At 38.4% G+C, this 18650-nt stretch overlaps 2 protein-coding genes and 1 long non-coding RNA gene across 3 annotated transcripts; all 3 read right to left on the reverse strand.

Moving 5' to 3' along the window:
* Positions 1-357: 357 nt before the first annotated feature.
* Positions 358-11142, reverse strand: esyt1a (extended synaptotagmin-like protein 1a). Its single transcript, XM_056733666.1, has 31 exons — positions 10612-11142; positions 9055-9096; positions 8002-8136; positions 7833-7906; positions 7675-7747; positions 7432-7521; positions 7271-7326; positions 6832-6952; positions 6382-6558; positions 5892-5974; positions 5519-5567; positions 5209-5298; positions 5023-5124; positions 4867-4938; positions 4653-4739; positions 4408-4557; positions 4143-4298; positions 3888-4064; positions 3714-3796; positions 3561-3609; positions 3366-3455; positions 3200-3295; positions 2992-3063; positions 2824-2910; positions 2539-2685; positions 2241-2368; positions 2028-2126; positions 1574-1705; positions 1386-1491; positions 1255-1304; positions 358-1150 (listed from the first exon to the last, which is right to left on the reverse strand). The coding sequence occupies exons 1-31, from the start codon at positions 10966-10968 to the stop codon at positions 1123-1125; spliced, it is 3258 nt and encodes a 1085-aa protein (XP_056589644.1). The 5' UTR covers positions 10969-11142; the 3' UTR covers positions 358-1122.
* A 1090-nt stretch (positions 11143-12232) lies between these two features.
* Positions 12233-13402, reverse strand: LOC130409520 (uncharacterized). Its single transcript, XR_008904861.1, has 4 exons — positions 13291-13402; positions 13152-13178; positions 12615-12637; positions 12233-12534 (listed from the first exon to the last, which is right to left on the reverse strand). It is a non-coding gene; the product is annotated as an uncharacterized LOC130409520 (long non-coding RNA).
* A 711-nt stretch (positions 13403-14113) lies between these two features.
* On the reverse strand, positions 14114-18340 carry pa2g4b (proliferation-associated 2G4, b). Its single transcript, XM_056733137.1, has 13 exons — positions 18135-18340; positions 17369-17497; positions 17182-17287; positions 17022-17091; positions 16836-16928; positions 16455-16518; positions 16301-16379; positions 16134-16212; positions 15904-16037; positions 15515-15609; positions 15177-15304; positions 15017-15070; positions 14114-14838 (listed from the first exon to the last, which is right to left on the reverse strand). Exons 1-13 carry the CDS (start codon positions 18220-18222, stop codon positions 14773-14775), a joined length of 1185 nt encoding a protein of 394 aa, XP_056589115.1. The 5' UTR covers positions 18223-18340; the 3' UTR covers positions 14114-14772.
* Positions 18341-18650: the final 310 nt, after the last annotated feature.

The raw sequence follows: 18650 nt of genomic DNA on the forward strand, positions 1-18650 counted from the left end.
ATGTGCCCGATTATTAAAGAGTAATTCAGTTTCACTTATCTTCATTACAGTAACGCAGAGCCTGCAAACTTCAGAGGGGTGGTTTGTTTTGGTTTAAAAAAAAAGAATATAGGTCGTAAGGTTTTTCACATGAATTATGTGCACTTGAAAACATACTTTAGTATAAGTATACTACAACTATACATTTTACAAATTAATATTAGTATTCGATAGTAAGTATCCTAAAGTAGTATAATTACTAAATTACATTCTAATTTATTTACAGTTTCCTATTAAATACTATACAGTTTGGGAAGCACTGCTCTAAGCTTTAGTTAAGACCCGACTCAACATCAAACAATACAACAAAGCAGCATAAAAAGTGCAAATGGCATATTTATTACAACTGTAATACAAGCTCTGAGTGATGGTGCAGAAGAACTACATTTCATTGTCTCTGTGTCCTTGTCTTTTGTCTACTCATACTTTCCTACAAGAACACATCTCAAGTATTTTGTAACATTTTTGCGTGGACGGCTTTCCCTCCGAGACTTGCAACTAAAATATTCATGCTGCTATGCTTGTTCAAACATACATTATAAAATACTTCTTTTATCTTTGGGAAACATGTAATAAAATAAGACTCTAAAATACTAAAAAATGTATCCTTTGATTTAGGTTTCTTTATAGACTTCCTTAAAAAAAGCACAGAATACTGATGTTGTGGACTTGGACTAAACAAGTATAGAATTCATTCTCGTTGAAATGTTAAAACAAAACACAATAAATGCTGAGCAGGACCGAAGCACCAACTTTCCATTGTCACATTTTCAATGACCCATAAAGTAACAACTGTAACAACCTGATCCTACAGGATCACAAAGCGTAACCTAAAAGGATAAAGCATAAAAGGTAAATACATAAAAAAACTCAAGGTGCTTTTAAGTGCTAACATCATTTGTTTATAATGGGAATCCAGCAAGGCACAGCTATCCCACGATGCAATCCAGGCACAAAGGTCACTCTGCTTTTGGAACACTATAGCCCCTGCTAGCGTCAGGGTAAGTAAACCTCTGTAAAGTTAGAGAACTTTCTCTTCAAATGATTGTTAACAGATCTTTAAGTCAACATGGGAAGTCCCATTCAGTTGATCTCATTTGACAAGTCATACCTGAAATTATACAAATAAAAAATGAACGTGAACAAACATTTCTCCGTAATCCGATCAAGTAATCTCTCGAAGTCAATAAAACAGAAAACAAAACGTGCACGTACCACTGTGTCAATCCTGCTTTGAGATCTAGTTGATTCAGGCCTATTTGAAGCTGAAACACAAAAGAAGAAACTATGTTTAGACACACAACATACATTTGTAAACCCAAGTAATTTTTGACAAATACACTTACCTTGCCAATAAGCTCTTTCTCACGACTCATAAAGGAAACACTGTTTTTGACAGAGAGTTCGATGCATCTCTGTTTAGCCTCATCAAGGGACATGTCAAAATCAAATCTGTAAGAAAGGTCGAAAGATGAAGAACATTCAGTTCTCACGGTCCTCAAGACGTGATTTTATAAATTGTATTCCTATTAACCTCTCATTGATCTCCGGGTTGAGATTTCTCTTCTTAACACTGGTCTTCTTTTTGGTGGTCCGGTTTTTATCCGGAAGAAGAATAAACGAGACGTAAGTATCTGGAGGATCCTTGGAGAAGGATGGCAAGTTCCTTTAAGAAAAAAACAGAGAATATTAATTTAAGACAATTTAAGAGGCTCTATTATATGTAAGGGACCACATATCAACCGTATTGCAGTAAGTATTGGACATTTAATATTATTTTAAATATTTATTATATTATGTTTCTTCGTATTTTTTCTTGTTTTAATGCTGGGTTAAAATCTGTTGTTTGACTTAAGACCTAAACTTTTGATTTGTGCTATATTCTGCCACCTAGTGGAGTGGTGCTGCATTACACAAAAGCCAACCTTTCCCATAACAGATGCCATTGTAGACGTACACTTTATTTCGTTTTTATTTATGACACTTACCTGCAGGCATGGATGTTGATCACCAATCTGTTCTCGTCAGATGAATAAGCGACGGAGAGCTTCACCTGGGCATTCCCACTCACAGCAGCATCTTCGCTTCTTCACACGCATATTCATGCCCACACCCACATCAACACATAAATATGTCAGCTACGGTCTCATTTAATGTTAACATACTGACGCAAGCGAAAAACAGATGTTTCTGTATCTCACCCGGGCAGATTTCTGTGTCGCAGTTCACGATTGGTTTCAGCAGCCGCATCTCCGCTGGGAATGATGTCAGTCGCTTCTTCTGCAGTGGTTGTGATGTCACTACACTGTGCCAGCTTGCTGTCTAAGAGCTGTTCAAAGGCGGAGAGTTACAAAAATTGGAGAAGAATACAGTGTTGTGTAAGTCTGCGACAAATAGTGCTTTGCTTAACATGTCTCCATATAATTGACATGAGCATATCAGACTGACGATTTATTCTTTATTTTTGTTTGTGATCCATGTGCGGGATGAATGTCTGACCTTAAGTTCAGCTCTTAGCAGAATCTCACTTTCAGGCATGGCTCCATCCAGTGTGAACCAGTGGTCCAAGACTAGATCCTTCTCATCCAATAGCTCCCTGACGGGAAGCACGAGAGCCCCCAGAGGCTGACCCCAGCTGTGAGAGAGCTGCACACACACGTACAAATAATATAAAAACTTGTAAAAAACACAACAGAGCATATTTGACAGTGTAGAATATTTGTATTAATTGTGCCACTTAAACCAAATTTCAATTTGCCATTATTGGAAAATACAGCTTCTCACTTTGACTATGAGTGTGTCTTCTTTTGGATCATGAATCAGGAAGTGAAAAGCCTCATCCCATTGCGGAGAAGTCGAGCGATTGGCAATCTTGTGAAATAAAAAATGTCTTCAGCAATAAATCACTATCTTGTAGCATACTGTAAATATCTCAGGATTCAGGAGTCTTACTTTAGTGCGGTAGGATACGTTTTTGATTGAAAGTTCAGCTCCGGCTTTCGGCTCTTTTCCGCTCTTCTTTAACTGTGGACAACATTGCATGTTCAATGAGTACAGTTTACTGAGACAAAGCTGCCACTGCTCCAGTCTATTCATATTTGCTGCCATATATTCTGTCGCCAGTTTGTTCAAATAGTGAATGAAAATAAAATGAACTCACAGGAAGACCGTGTGCTCTCTCAATGTGCACAAACAGAAGTGCGACAGATGGAACAATTTTATTCTGGTAGGACTGCAGAGAGTTGTAGTGCATGATCTGGATACAAAGCACACCGTCATATCAATGTCTAGATAAAGTTAAAGAGTTGCCAGATATAAATTGTTACCTTCTCAAGTCTAATGGAATCTGACACCTTAGGCACCCATTCCATCACCAGATGAAGCCGTCCAGACTTCACATCATTCAGATTATACCACTGAATAGGGAATCAAAACCAGACACCCGAAAAACATCAAGAATGTTTAAAATCTTATTAAGAAAGAAATTAAAATAAACATGCACAGGACATTGACAGACCCACCTGATCTGTGAACTGAGAACTGATGAGGTCTTTTAGGCTCATTTTGACTCTACAACAAGATAATAAAACATTATAGGAACAACACCAACATTATGAAGCAATATGGATGACACATTAGCAAAAACATAAATGTTTAGCATTTGTTAATCTAACCTGCCCAGAAAATCATCCTGATCAATGTCTTTATCATACAGGTCAAACTCCACCTCTTGGCCCGGGAGCTGTGTCAGGATCACCTACAATGAATTATAAATACAGCAGAGATATAAAATATGACATTAAATAAACATCTAATAGATTTCAAGATAAATCCATCAGTGCGTTTACCTCATAAAGTTCGTTCCAGACGGGGTTGAGGTTTTCTTTGATGACCTGACTCTTAAAGGCCACTCCTCCCACTCGGATCTTCACATACGGGTCACTCTTTCCCTTCATCATGCCACCCATTAAATTGTCCTTCGCAATGAGATTCTCAGCTTCTGCCAAGTGGATTCGCAGCACACCCTACGTTGGTGTAGTATGCATGATTATTGAAGTGGTAAAATTGAATGAAAGGATGTTATAGGATCTTTAAAAGCTCACCTCAGATGCAAAGCCGCTGTCTGGACTGGTTTGATCTGGACGTTTAAAAGTGGGGGACACAATTGTTCCAGGAGACACCACTGATTTAATATCCCCTTCTCCCGGCAATGGAGACACAGGTGAGGTGGGGATAGCGTCTTCATTCAACCACAACACCTATAACAGCATAAAAAAACACAAACCTGTTAACAAATGAAAAACTTTTCACAGAAGGTCATTCATCACGGTGCTTTAATGTAGAATTTTATAAAGAATCCTTGTTGACCCTCAGCAAAGCTGTAAGGTAGATCCGGCTGGCCGTTCCGGAGCTGTCCAACTGAAACCACTGATCCATGCTCAGCTCCGGGCAGGAGAGCAGACGGGAAAACGGGATGGTCAGATTGCCCAGCGTCATGGTCTTGTCATCATCTTTCACCTGGAAGCGAAGATAAACATATACAAATATTTGCATCTGGTGTGTGCAATTTTCAGGGTTTAATTGATATTTGAAATGATAAGATCAACATATACCTGGATGTCGATGTCTTGTTTGCGTGGGTCCTTTATAAAAAATGTGAAGGCCTCCTCCCACACTGGATTATTGGTTCCATGGGCCGTCTAGATTCATTTTTCCAATTATAGGGATAAAGGTGAAATGTGAAAACGTGGAATGGAGGGAATGTAAGGAGTATGAATATTTCATAAACTTCAAACAAGATGTGTGACAAGTCTAAGGACATCATACCCTGCTTTCTTTGGTTGTTTCCTGAACAGAAATCTGCACCACAGGGCTGGGGTCCTTATTACCTTTTCTGAACTGTATACAGGCACAATATATTTATGGTAAATTATAAAGTGGCATTCAAATAAAAGCGATTAAATAAGGTCAGGTCTATCTTACAGGTAGATCTTGGGCCCGGTCCAGATAAACAGTCAAAATGGCAGCAGAGGGAGGATCTGCTGTTTTACCGGTTACTGTGATTTGTTGATTCCTTTGCAGCACCTATGTAATAAAAAAAGGTTTACTCTGCATATTGATGAAGGTTATTATTAAAAACATGTGTGTTTATAGTCTAGCAAGTGAGACCTCAGTCAGGCGGTCTGCAGAGGGCAGTAGAGAGAGCCATTCAAGCCTGAGGTGAACCTGACCGGATGTTGCATCCTTCAGAGTGTACCACTAAAACCACATTGAAAAGTGCCGTTTGAAAAATAATCCTCTCTACAGATTAGAGACAGCCATTACTACATCGACAGAAAAATAACGCTAAGGTTCATTTAAATAAGAAAGTAAACACTGTAAATAAAGTATTGAGGAGAGCAGGAGTTATATCAAATAGAAATTGTTTATAACTAATATTATGAAACTGTATAAAATATCAAAATATAAAGGAACGTACCTCATCCAGAACTACTGCTTTCTTAACAATACCTAAATCTAACTTCATTCTGAAACAGATCCAAAAAACGACAGAAAGTAAGACGCTTGCACACCCACGAACTACTCAATTTGAATTCACTCTCTATTATTTTCATTGTATGTCTCAGCACCTCTGCTTTGACTTGGCTGTATACACAATCTTTATTGTGTAATATCACAATATTTACTGCAACTAAAACAGCAAGGAAATAACATCTTTTGCTTATGATGAAAGTTATTTTGAAACTCCAAATATTTTACAGAACAAATATAATTCAAAGTTTTTCATATATTCATGTAAGAATATCAAATTCAATATTGAGTTCACATATGTCAATATCCCAAAATAATACCTTCCGAGAAAGTCATCTTTATCAGGGTCTTTATCAAACACCTCCAGCTCCAACTCCTGACCAGGTACTTCATGAACGATGATCTAAAAAAAACCACAAGTAGGCGATATATCTGATAAGTGACATTGGCTAAGTTGAATTTGACATGTAGCAATAATGTTGCACAATAATTGTAGTATCCGGAACTTGCATAGCGCTATTAAAATTTGATTATCATCTTGAACTTTTTAACAGTTTATAAGCACTCATCTGATCTCAGCACATGATAGTCACATCGTGCACCATCATACTTTGTTTTCCACGCTATCGCCCAGGGTTACAAGAATTTAAGCAGAGTAAACATCGACATGGTATGAGTACTTCTACAACCCACAGCTTCCCTTTCCTCAGAAATGTGACACACTTTTTTTCAGCTACCAGAGCAAACACAAATACCACAGAGATCACATGCTACCCATGCTACCCATGCAGATCTCTCTCTCTCTCTGACCTCGTACATCTCTCTCCACTGAGGATTTAGGTTGTTGTCCACATGGTGAGAGGTGAAGGTCTGCGTGCCAACCCGGAGCACGGCATACGGGTCAGACTTTCCAGATATAACGCCTTTCACGTAATTATCCTTGGAAGCCAGGTTTTCTGCCTCCAACAGATGGATACGCACTATACCCTGCAGGAACAAAAAAACAAATAAGAGTGTGAGGAAGGTGTGCATTCATTCGCATATGTAAATAAAGGAATGCTTCACCCAAAAAGAATTGACTTTCATGTTGATATTCATGTTTTCAGCAAAATACACCTTTAAATCTCTTGCGGAAATGATCTTCGCATTTCTAGTTAACAATCATGCAAGATGACACAATGGAAAATTTAAGTATACTTGATGGATTTCTAATGCTTTAGACATTGTTAAACGCTCCATTAAAGCACAGTGAAGTGTTACCCGTGGAAGAGGGGAACGAAGCTGTGCTACGTGAAGGTTGGCCACCAAAGGCACAGTGAGACGATTTGGAAGAACCAGGAAAGAGGCGATTGCATCCATTATCATTGTGTCCGACATTACACTGAAAATGAATGCAAGGGGAGGTGGTTCTTACAGAGAAAATGAAACAACACAGAAGAACAAACAAAATACATCTAAATGACAGCATGACGGCCTGTATTTAGTGTAACTACAGTGCGCTAAGATGTACGAAATATGAATCTGATGATAAAAGGAAACTGATTTCTGACTGCATGTTTCCCTGTTCCAAGCTTTGAATAATCAGGCCGGTGCTACACTGATTATCAATGAAGGAGGCAAATGAGGATAGATAGTATCTACAGAGTACTAAAAGAGTTATGGTTGATTCAAATAACCAATGCGAGGCATATCTACTCACTTCAGACCGGGTATGTCTAATAAATTGGTCAAGCCGGTCCAGTTGATGTCAAGTTTCTGCAGAGAACGTAGTTAGAAGAGCAAAGAAGTCAAAATGTAGTGAGATAAAGAGGAAACTGGTTCAGAGTTCAGATCTGATAAGGATTCAAGATGTTGACTAACAGGTCTGCGAATGAAGAACATGGTGACAGCTCCAACGAGAGGAATATCTCCAATGAGAGGTTCCAGGATCACCCTCAACTTTCCATGGAGCTAGAATAAGAGAGATACTGTTTCAATGTCGCATTGCACTCTTTCTTATTTTTAGGCATTTGTTTGATGCTTTCAACCAATGAGACCCATAGCGCAACCAACACATTGCTCCCTAGCTCATGCTTTACCAACTAAACCACAGCAAGATCTTACCTGAATGCCCTTCACCCCGGCTTTACAGAAGTACCTCTTCACCTCAACATCAATCTCTACATCTCCAGCATAACTGCATAGAATAGACAAGAGATATTCGATTTTGTGTCTGACATCTTTGAAAGTTTATAATATGGCTTTAATAACAATAGTGTTACCTGATATAAAGATCAAGTATCACTTGACGCTTGTCATGCTCAGTGTAGGCCTTTACCCCAGCTACCTCAATGGCCTGTTAAAATAATGCTTGTTTCGATTTTTCATCAAAGAAAATAAACATCTTGGAGCTGAAATGTATTGAAAGTGTGAATCAAAACATTCGTGTACCCTGTCTCCCAAGTCAACTTTGGTGAAACTGAGAGTTTGTAGATGAGGGCTGGCAGATCGGATTGACGGAGCAATGGTCTCCACCAGCAGCTTCTCCAGATACTGTCCAATGAACGGCCAGGCCTGCTGTAATATCTGTGAAAGTTGAAACTCATGTCAGAAAGAACGGCAATCATGAATTTGTGAAATTTTGTTTTCTCAAAATAAACAAAGCAGCGTAAGAACCTCTGTGGTCACCTAAGGCTAAAAAGAGAAGAACATATGCTGGGACAAACGCTTCATTTGTCAGTCAAACCACAAACACTGAACCCATTTACATCAGTTCTTTTGAATGCAACTGCACTATAGAAGCCTACATAGTTCATCAAAGAATGAGAGTCGGTTTACTGAAATTATTATTTATTTGGTATACTCTTCAGATAAATGCTTTGGTAAAGATATAAAAGGTTCAGCAGGTTTACTGTCACACTCACAGAGAGTTTGCATATGTTGACAACTCTGAAGTGTGTTAAGGATGGTCTAAGTGATTGGGTAGTCAGTTTCAGTAACACATACCACAATCCACCATCACCACACATCCCTGCCCCCATTATGGCCTTATACAGTTTTGACTACTGAGTAACTATTACGCAAGTATTAAATCCTTGCACTTTAAATGGAGAAGGAATGAAAACATTCGCAATGAGCTGATATCCAAGTAATGTGCAAAAGATCATGTGACTGCAAGTTTGGAGCGTTTGCGAGCCAAGTTTAGTGTCCTGATAAACTCCCACAGTCTTGTTTGATATTGCTCTCAAGAGTCAGTCTCTGAACAACCATGTTACAAGATTCATTATACCAGGTATTACAATGATTATTGTACCCTGTGGATACTTAAAGGCAAAGTGGATCCATTATGGCAATGGCAGCTGAAACGATGCCAAGCTGTTTGACTACTTATCTTCAGCCACTGGATTGAAAACACACACACAGCCCTCAGGGACACAGACCAGAAACAATGAGAACAGAGGCTGCAGTCACGTGTGAGTTAGTTTATTTAAACACAAATAATACCTTGTTCATCCAATCAACCTTTTCCACGTCTGGGAAGTTCACCTGTAGAAAAATAAAAAACAATTTGACTTCTCATGTAAACAAACATAACAGATCAGGGTTACATATGCCGTATGAAGGAGATCTCTTATTTTGTAAACTATACAAATAACGTGAAGGACGGGAAGAGGTTTTCAGGGAAGAGCTGAGCTGTGCATTCACAGAAAGATTCTTAGCTATTTTTGGACATGTTCTTGAAATGTATTTTGCCCAAAAGCATTTAATTGTATGCCGCCAGAGAACATCGCAGAAATAGACCCAAAACTCATCTTTAGTGATAGTGATTAAAGTCCTGGTTATAAACAAACATCCTGTGTTAAAGGAAAACTTGGTGAAAGGTCAACTCCAATTTCAGTATGAAACAACAACAAAAGAAATGTTATATTCTATAGCCAAGGATTTTAACCAGGAAATATTGTAGGTATTCTTTACATAATCCACATACAACCTTCTTCTTTTCTAACGGATTATATTCAAAACCTGCATTTGGATATTGCGCTACTGTATTTGGAGAGAAAATAACACTGTTGGAACAACATGGTCATGGAAGTAAATATATTATGTCAAAGTGACATGGTGGTTGAACTATTCCCTGTATTAGTAAGTTGTGTGAATGTATAAACAACTGACCATCATAACATGAGTCATCAGCAGTCAACTTATTACTGAAGTTTAAACTCCTCATTTGTAGCAGGATGTGGGTACGTTTATACAAAACACATTAATCTCACGATATGCAAGCTACTGAGATAAAAGTGGAAATCTGCTTGTTCGAATAATCTTCCAACCATGTTTGTCATTCTGCTCTGACCAAATTATCACTGTAAATGGTCCATTTTGTCATTTCGATGCCAATGACTTGGTCCTCTGAGACTTGATGTCCAAATATAGCAAGGGCTGGACAGACTTTGGAATGTAGAGATGTTAATGAAGGATGTCAGACGAAAGAAAAGAGAACAGAAGGCTTATGGATTCTGCCAAAAAGTGCACGTGATTCTTACGAGAAAGAGACAAAGAATGTGATTTGCAGGCCATCTCTCTTATCAAAAAGCTGTTGATTTATTCTGTTTAAGAAGACAAAAAATGTAATATTCTCTGTTAATGTGTTCTGGAATAGCATGATAATAAAATAATTCCTTAACAATTTAAAGTATAGCTGAATAAAACTATCAGTATGCAGTCTATTAAACTATTAAACTAGTGAAATGTGTGTGATTAAATAAGTGACAATATCTCAGATTAAAGAATGAACGCATTGTTTTAAGACCGCTAAAAGGTTACATTGAAAGAGTCGGAGATCATCAGTTCATCAAAAACATCTCACAAACCAGTAGAGAAATATCGAAAAACAAACATGACAGCTGTCAATGGAACGAGAGGACCTCAATATCGTACCTTAGGATAGTAAAAGTAGAAAAAGAAGATTCTGAACGACATCTTTCCATATGCGCACAGATGCAAATAATGTGTTGCGCGCTTCAAATGCTTAACAACCCGAACAGTTTATTAAAGTCTTACCCATGCAGGTATCTCCCGTTTACTTCTAAACACCCGTGTGGTTGTAACATCCTCCTCATTCTCCAAAAAATACATCGCGCTCTGCAATCGCGCTTTCTTTCCATCGCGGCTGTGCTTCCATCCCGTGTAAACTACAAGACAGAGCAAAACTAAACTGAGGCTGATTCCGAAATACCCAGCCAAGTAGATCACCAGTAAGGCACCGAGACATTTAAAGAAAGACCACAGAACGGACACGGCGTGTTTTCCCGGAGAATCGAGAGGCTGCGCGTCTTCAGCCAGGGCCGAGTCCGCAACCTCCGAAGCGGCACCAGTACGCAGCCCGGCATCCTCTGATGGCAACGACTCTTTCGCCATCAAATCGTTTCCTAACGACGTTCACCGCTGTGTATTACAATCACAACCTCATACTATCTCTAAATACTGCTAGTAAACGGCGGTGTGCTGTTTTTTTATAAATTGAAAACGTTTCATTCGTTCACTATCTGATGACGTGCGCTCTTGTTGCAGACAGTGGAAGTTGTGGATTTCTAGTTTGCTTAAAAGAGGGCGTGTAAAGGCGTGTTTTAAGCCAATTGCCCTCTTTTCAAAACCACATACAAAGAGAATGTTGTGATGTGGTGCTCAGCATTTACTTGTGATATTTGAGCAGTACAGGAGACCTTGAAGGGCGTAAACAAATTGAGTAACATATGTTAGAAAACAGATTTTGCGTATTTAACTTTGATTACTACATATAAAAAATGTGTTTTTTACATGCGGGTCCATTGAACAATAGTGGAGAATGGCCCGTTTACGTGTAAAGTACAGAAACCTTCAAAGCCCGCAGCCTGTTGACATAAAAGTTGAGTTTTACCTGAAAAGGGTTGTGTTGGCAGCCATTTAAAATACCTATTCCTGGAATACACTTCAATAGAGTAATAGTTCATCTAAAATGTAACAATCTCTTAAATAACTTGTCAACATCAACCTGCATGACTTCGGCTTAACACATCGGCGCCATTGACTTCACTTATGCGGAGACATTTCTCAAAATATTGCGTCGACAGAAGCCATGCACGAATTTCATCAAATGAGGGTGCGGAAAATTTTGACTCAACCACGGACAAACACCCAAGTAAAGGTAAGTTCAAATGGATACAACAAATTGAAACTTTTACCATTAATGTATCCTCATGCCATACACCCCTGTATGACTTTACTCGGCAGAATCAGATATTCAGAAGAATGTTGGCAACCAAACAATGTTGGTGTTCTGCATGGGAAAATAGTTATTTCGAGGTAAAACTCCTTTTAAACAAGATTCAGTCCCGTTGATAAAGCAGGTCAGTACCACAACGGTTTACATCCATTTGGCACACTTGGTCAAAACGACTTGATCCAGTCAAGGGTTTATTTTCGGTATGCTGTCAAACTTATTGCACCAGGCCACCAAGTCAACTACACAAACACATCAAGTCTAATGGCAAACTATAGGCCATTAAAATATAAATGAATTCACAGCTGGGCACGTCACACTTGGAAAAGCCCTTTGTTTAATATAAGGAACATAAACCGCTGCAAAAGATTAGGTACTAAACCAACACATTTTCTATAAACAAAAGGATGACATTGGGCAGCATTTTGTTAAACCAAAATTTATTGAAGACATTAACAAAAACAAGCTGAGCCGACAAGTCTGAGGAATGTCCAAAAAGAGTTCACAGGATCATCAAGACCAGGATGCTTCCGCAGAACCAAGTGATGGAAACCAAAGTCTCTTGAGAAGATGGCTGGGCTCACAGGTGGTAGATGAGTGGATCTTTAGATGGGCATCCAGCAGACTCTTGCTTGGTAGATTGGAGTAGAAGAGCACTCAGCTTCAGCAAAAGGGGTCCCGTTTACTTAGACCTCTGCCTCATCTTTCTCCTTTTACGCTTCAGCCTAAATAAAACTCAGGTTTAGACTTCATTCATGATGCATTAGACAAATGAGACATGAATACCGCACTATGACAAGCTCACCTGCGCATGCGCTTCTTACGCCACTGAAAACAGAAAAGTCATTATTAAAAATGATGCACACCAGCATTATTAAAGTCTGTTTGGAGGAACTTGATAACAACAGGCGCACGTTTCAAAGAGAGCTCACGGCCGCCATTGCACAGCATGGCCGTTGAGACCGAGAACACACCTCGTTTATTCTCCCGAATGAGCAAAGTCTATATTTTAAAGCATTTAAAATGGCTAAATGCACTTTAAATATCACAAAGTCACCAAAAAGATGTACGAACTCCTTGGTAGACTTTGACGCAACATAAAGGTCCATCAATTATGCTAAGTGTAGTAGGCCCAATAATTCAATATATGAAAATTTACGAAATACTAGCAGCATACTAAATATTAAAGCATAATAAACTATTAAAAAAACAACTTACTACTTAAAACAAGCGTGTTAAATTGCAAAAGACAAACATAGTTTGGACTAGCCAGCAGTGGGTTAGCAACATTAGCCAGATAATGACGAACTACAAATAACCACAACACAACATTTCTCCTTACCTTTGCTCTCATGATGAGAAGATTGATCTGTAAATAAACAAAGAAAGTTAAAGATTTAGATGGATGATGAGTAAATGCGTTGGATTGCTATGGATTGTAATCCACTGCTACACAAGCACAGCAGATGCGACTTCCTCACCTCGTCAAGAGAAAGCAACGACTCCAAGAGATCGTCATGTAGGAGACGGGGTGCTTTATACTGCTCGATTACGTCATTTGTCAGCGACAGTAAACGTGCTGCAGCTGTCAATTTAGCCTCGTGTTAATCCATTGGACAGGATTTTTCAGTGCGTTTACATACTCTTTAATCATTATTAAAGCAGCGTTTATATATATGAAGCACAGATATCGTACTTATTTCGTACTCATATTTATTAGTAAATAACTTGTGTTTTAGTAACTGCAATGTTTGCAGACTTACAAATCTTTAAATTGATATATTTGATTGGTTAACGTTACTTTTAAACGCTTAAAGAGTAAACACTAATCAAGTACAATGTAAACTAAGAGCTTGCAAACAATTACAAATGAGTATAAAGCTTATTTAAAGTAGTATAAAAAGTGGTTATGTGAGCGAATCAAATATGTAATATTACTGCAACACTATTAAATGTTTCAGCTTCGGAAATATGAGGTCCTGCTAGATCTTTCCAGTGGTTCAGTGGTTAGAGAATGGTGCTAGCAATGCCAAGGTTATGGGTTTGATCCCAGTGGATTGCACAAATTCAGAAACAAATGTTTAGTGTCGCTGTTTGCCAAATGAATAAATGTTTCATGTGACAGCATTTTGATTCAGTTTCCACACATTAGAAAAAACACAAAAGAGACTTTCATAATTTGGCTTGTTCAATTTATTAGGTGTACTCTTACAAAATGGCAGGATAATTTGGTCAGTTAGTTTAGTCAAACAATTATTTCAGGATTCATACCAGTAAGCTGAAGGAAAATCTACAGCAAGAGACTCTGGAAAAGCTTTTGTAATTTGGGAAAAATTACAAACATGAATGCCAAATGTCATCCGACAGATATGGAAAGCTTACCAAATTCAATAACAGTGCTTTCGTTGCAGTTATTTTGCTATATTCGAGCTGTAGTGAGGCAGTAACTGCTTCAAATACTCTTAACAGGTCATCGATACAAACTATAATAATTACTCCCAATTGACAAAAACTCATTACAAAAAGGCAATCTTCAGACCTAAAACAGGGACCCTATCTGAAATTACACAAGTCACACTTTGTAGCAGTGCTGCTTAATATATGCCATTGTTACACTTTTATTGTTCATGATGGCTTTTACAAGGTGGTGAAACTCTTCAGAGGGTCAAAAGATCCCCAGTGTTGCCTTCTGTAAACAATTAGTCAGTATCTACCTGCTCATTTTATCCTCCCGATCATATGAGTAGCAACTACTCCAAAGAGAAGCAACCAAACAAGAGTTTGGAAACTAAGTAAACTGTACAAACTCTGCAGCAGTCTTATATAGCTAATGAGGAGGTATTCAAATAAACAGAAGGCTTGGCCAGAAGGCCTCTGATTGGGGCAGGTCATAATTAGCTTTAATGATTTTTTCTTTGGGCTGTGCAGAGGCTATGTCAGTCATCTTGGTTGGCAGTGGGAGTCTATGCAGCAGCTTCGCTCTCAGCCTCCATTGGCTGTCCTGTAGCGCTCTCTGCATTTTTCGATGCCTGGGAACAAACAAAATTCATTAGATTTATAAAATCTAGATGCTAAATCTATCTAGTTACTTTGACTTGGCTAGCAGGACACCAAAAGCTTGACCTCTCATGATAAAAACCCTTTTACATAAGGCAATACTTAAAAGTGTATTGTATAAACCATTTATTGTATTTAAATTGAACAGACCTTCTTTTTCTTCTTCTTCTGTGCCTTGCGGCTGGCTGAGCTTTGCAACAAGGCCTGCAGAAAACAGAAGACAGCATTTACCAACAGCCTAAATACTACATTGCACTAAAGAATCATACCGTTTAACCTTTTTACACATATTCCCTTAATTGTTCCTTACCTTAAGCTCTGGATCTTGTACTTCATGCTCAGACTTGTAAAGCTCTGGATCATAATGTCCACTGGTGATACGTAGAGGACCATTGGCCATCAGCATCACCGTAAACTTGAATTGTGCTACAAATTCACCTTGAAAGAGAACAAACGTGAGTTAACAGACCATGACAGATCATATCTTCCATGACACCAAACTAACTGGTGATGCAGCAAATTTGCTAGACAGGAATTATTTTCATTTAGTTGCTTGCTTGCAACCTTTAACCTTTTCATCGTCATACTTAGTTGATCATTTCCAACATAAAATAATGAAATTGTATTACTGTGATACTTATGTCTCACCTTCCTTCTCATGCAGGACACTGAAGGGTTGAAGCAGCTCATGCTTGGCACACTCAACTACGCCTAGCCGAGCTTTAGCCTCATCCTCAAAAGCCCTGATAGACAGAAAATGACAGACAAAATAAAATGTGATGAAGGACCAAAGGTAAATAGTTTTGGTTCAACACCCAGGGAGTGTACTTACTGATAAAACATCTACTTGAAAACTTTGAATAAAAGTATCTGCTACATGCATAATGCATGTAAATATATAAGTGATCTAATATATTGTAATAAAGCATCAACTCAATGTTTAATACATAATGTAAATATGTTAATCTAAACTAAATTGCTAAACATAATCCATTAGTGGTGAGAAAACCATTAAAATGCCATCTACAATTCAATACCTTAGAGTGAATGGCATGGTATCAAATCGACGCTCCACCTCACTAAAGAACATCCTGGAAGTCTTCATCTTCAAGCCATACTGCTTGCTAGGGTCTCGCTTGAAGACGGTGGTTCTCTGGCCAGAGTCTCTAGCCTGCAGAAACATGATGTGATCAGTATTACTTGTGTTAATGGAAGACATCTCAGGAACACTAACATTAAATACATGTAAAAAATATCAGATTTTCACCTTTCCCTCTCCAGTGCTAATGAGAACATCCACAGCATACACCTCATGCACCTCAAATTCTGCCTTCTCATGGTCCTTCCTGAAAGCCAACAAGGACAAAAAGCATTTAGAATTAAAGAACAATAAAACAGCTTTAAAGACCAAGATCTGACATTTCATGTCCTCACTTTTGCTGATCACTGGGGTTCTGAATAATTGTCTTCTCTCCATCAATGACATGCTGCTTCAGTTGATGAGACAACATACCTGTTTTCAGAAACAAACAGGGCTTTAATGCCTATAATTCAAATAAAGTTAGCAGTTCGTTTTTAGTCAACTCACCCTCTATAGCTGTGCATTTAAATGACTGGGCAATCTTGTTCCAGGCATCTGTGACCTGAGTGTTCTGAGAGACCAAGAAAGAGAATTAAACAGCAACTGATCTATTATGATTTTTATGAAGATTCATTTAAACAGTAAATCAAATTTAAAAGACCATTAATTTGCAGACTTATAAAACATAGAAAGAAGATAACTGGGATTCTCAAGACTTAATAAAAATGAAGGGTCGGTTCTATATGAAAATTCAGTATAAGAAAAAAAACTGTGTCTTGTTACACAATAGTAATTTAGGGTCAACAATTTGTTTTAAAAATGAACAAATGAAATTTTATGCTTTTATTCATAACAGATAATATTTAGATACGAGTCATTGTAACTAACCTGATTTCCAGGCTTAACCAGCCGGATAGCAGCTTCTGCACACAAGTGAGCTGCTTTGATCACATCCGCCTTGCGTCCTGTCACAGGAGCATCCTAAAAAAGTAAGCAAAATAATGCTTTATAAACTTCGAAACGTCACACTAACCGTAGGACGAGTTCTGTTGCAGCCAATAAAGAGTGCAATACCTTGGTCGCACCAACCACAAAGCTGTGAGCGATGTTGGAGATGAAGCCATCCACGTGCACTCCAATGTCGCTGTGTACAAAAGTAAATGACAGTATAAGCAAACTTTGAAAACAACCTGAAGAAAATATATACATACAAAAGCACAGAAAACAAACTCACATTTTAACCAAGTCACCATCTTTAAGTGTGTAGTCTGGATCACTTTTCAGAGGTGAGAAGTGGCACACACAGTTGTTCACAGATACACAAGTGGGAAAGGCAATACCTGTTGGATAAATTCACCACATTTAAAAACTTAATATTCAAGATTTTGAGGATTTTTTCGAGTTTATAGACATATGTTCACCTTTCTTGATCTCTTTTTCCTTTTTGAACACCTTGCCCGTTTCAGCAGTGATGAAAGCATCTCCTTGCTCGCAGAGGCTGAGCACAGACACGCCAGGCTTGGCTGCTTCGATGACAGTTTTCAAAGCCTCTGTTTGGAAAAAAGTTTGATAAAATTGAAATATTATGTTCTTCCACAACACATCTTGGAGCTCTTTCGAAATCAAAATCCACCATTATCTATTCTAAAGGAGATCTATACACATTTAATCAGTGAGCAGTTCTTGGAATAGTGGCAAAGTTGACTGGCCCACAGATTGACAGTGGCAGCAGCTTGCTCAGCATTACTATTAAACTTAAAACTAGACACCAACATAACACATTTGGCCCCGTTGTAAAGAAGTTTATACATTATGAACAACAACGTGAGGACAATATGAAATGGCGATGATATGTCACGTATGATCAATTACGAACTTCAAAACTTGAGCACGTTCAGCGCCAAAAGTCGCTGCATTACAACTAACGTAACCGCTAGCTGGCTAATATGCTAACATAAAAATACTTAACATTGCACTTTAGGTTATACAATGTTGGTTCTTGTTTTGCCAAGTATTGTGATCTCAGTCCAAATCAACAAAAAAAAGCAGGAAAACACTGGCATTAGTTCCTATCTCACTACAGTTCCTGACACTAGACAAACACATGGCCGAGCAGCGAGCTGCACCGTCGCTCGGTCAAATTCAACCCTTAATCCCGCATAAAGCGACGATAAGAACCATGCTTACGATTTGCTATGTCAGCCCCCATCTTGTACTTGGTAACCACCAAGTCATCAGCAACGGTCTGCTCCTGCTGGTCGTCGTCTCCTGACATGGTTGTCAATAGTGAAATTCAAGGGGAACTCGTAACTTTTTTCCCTCGTTTCGCTCGTGGGATGATGGGGCACGCTTCACATCTCACATCCTGCGTCACCAGCACCAGCCAGCGAGCAGCCGTAGAAACGTTCAAGATGGCCGATTTCTGTGACGCATTTCAAAATAAAAGTACCAGAAAGCGCACTTGGAAGGCAGACGTACACTGGTTCACAAATGGCTCTGAAGCTTGTTAAAATAATAAAATAATTCGATTTATTGGAAGAGAATGTATAGACCATTACTTAATTCTTATTTTTGTATTGTATATGGTTTTGGTTCTTGGTATGTTTTTTCTTTCTTCATGTGCCTTGCTTCATAATTATTTATGTACATTTATCTACGCCATTATAGATGTATATTATGTTTAATATGTTAAATAAATGAACA

The sequence above is a fragment of the Triplophysa dalaica genome, chromosome 20 (genome assembly GCF_015846415.1).
Source record: "Triplophysa dalaica isolate WHDGS20190420 chromosome 20, ASM1584641v1, whole genome shotgun sequence".
In the NCBI taxonomy this organism is placed as follows: domain Eukaryota; kingdom Metazoa; phylum Chordata; class Actinopteri; order Cypriniformes; family Nemacheilidae; genus Triplophysa; species Triplophysa dalaica.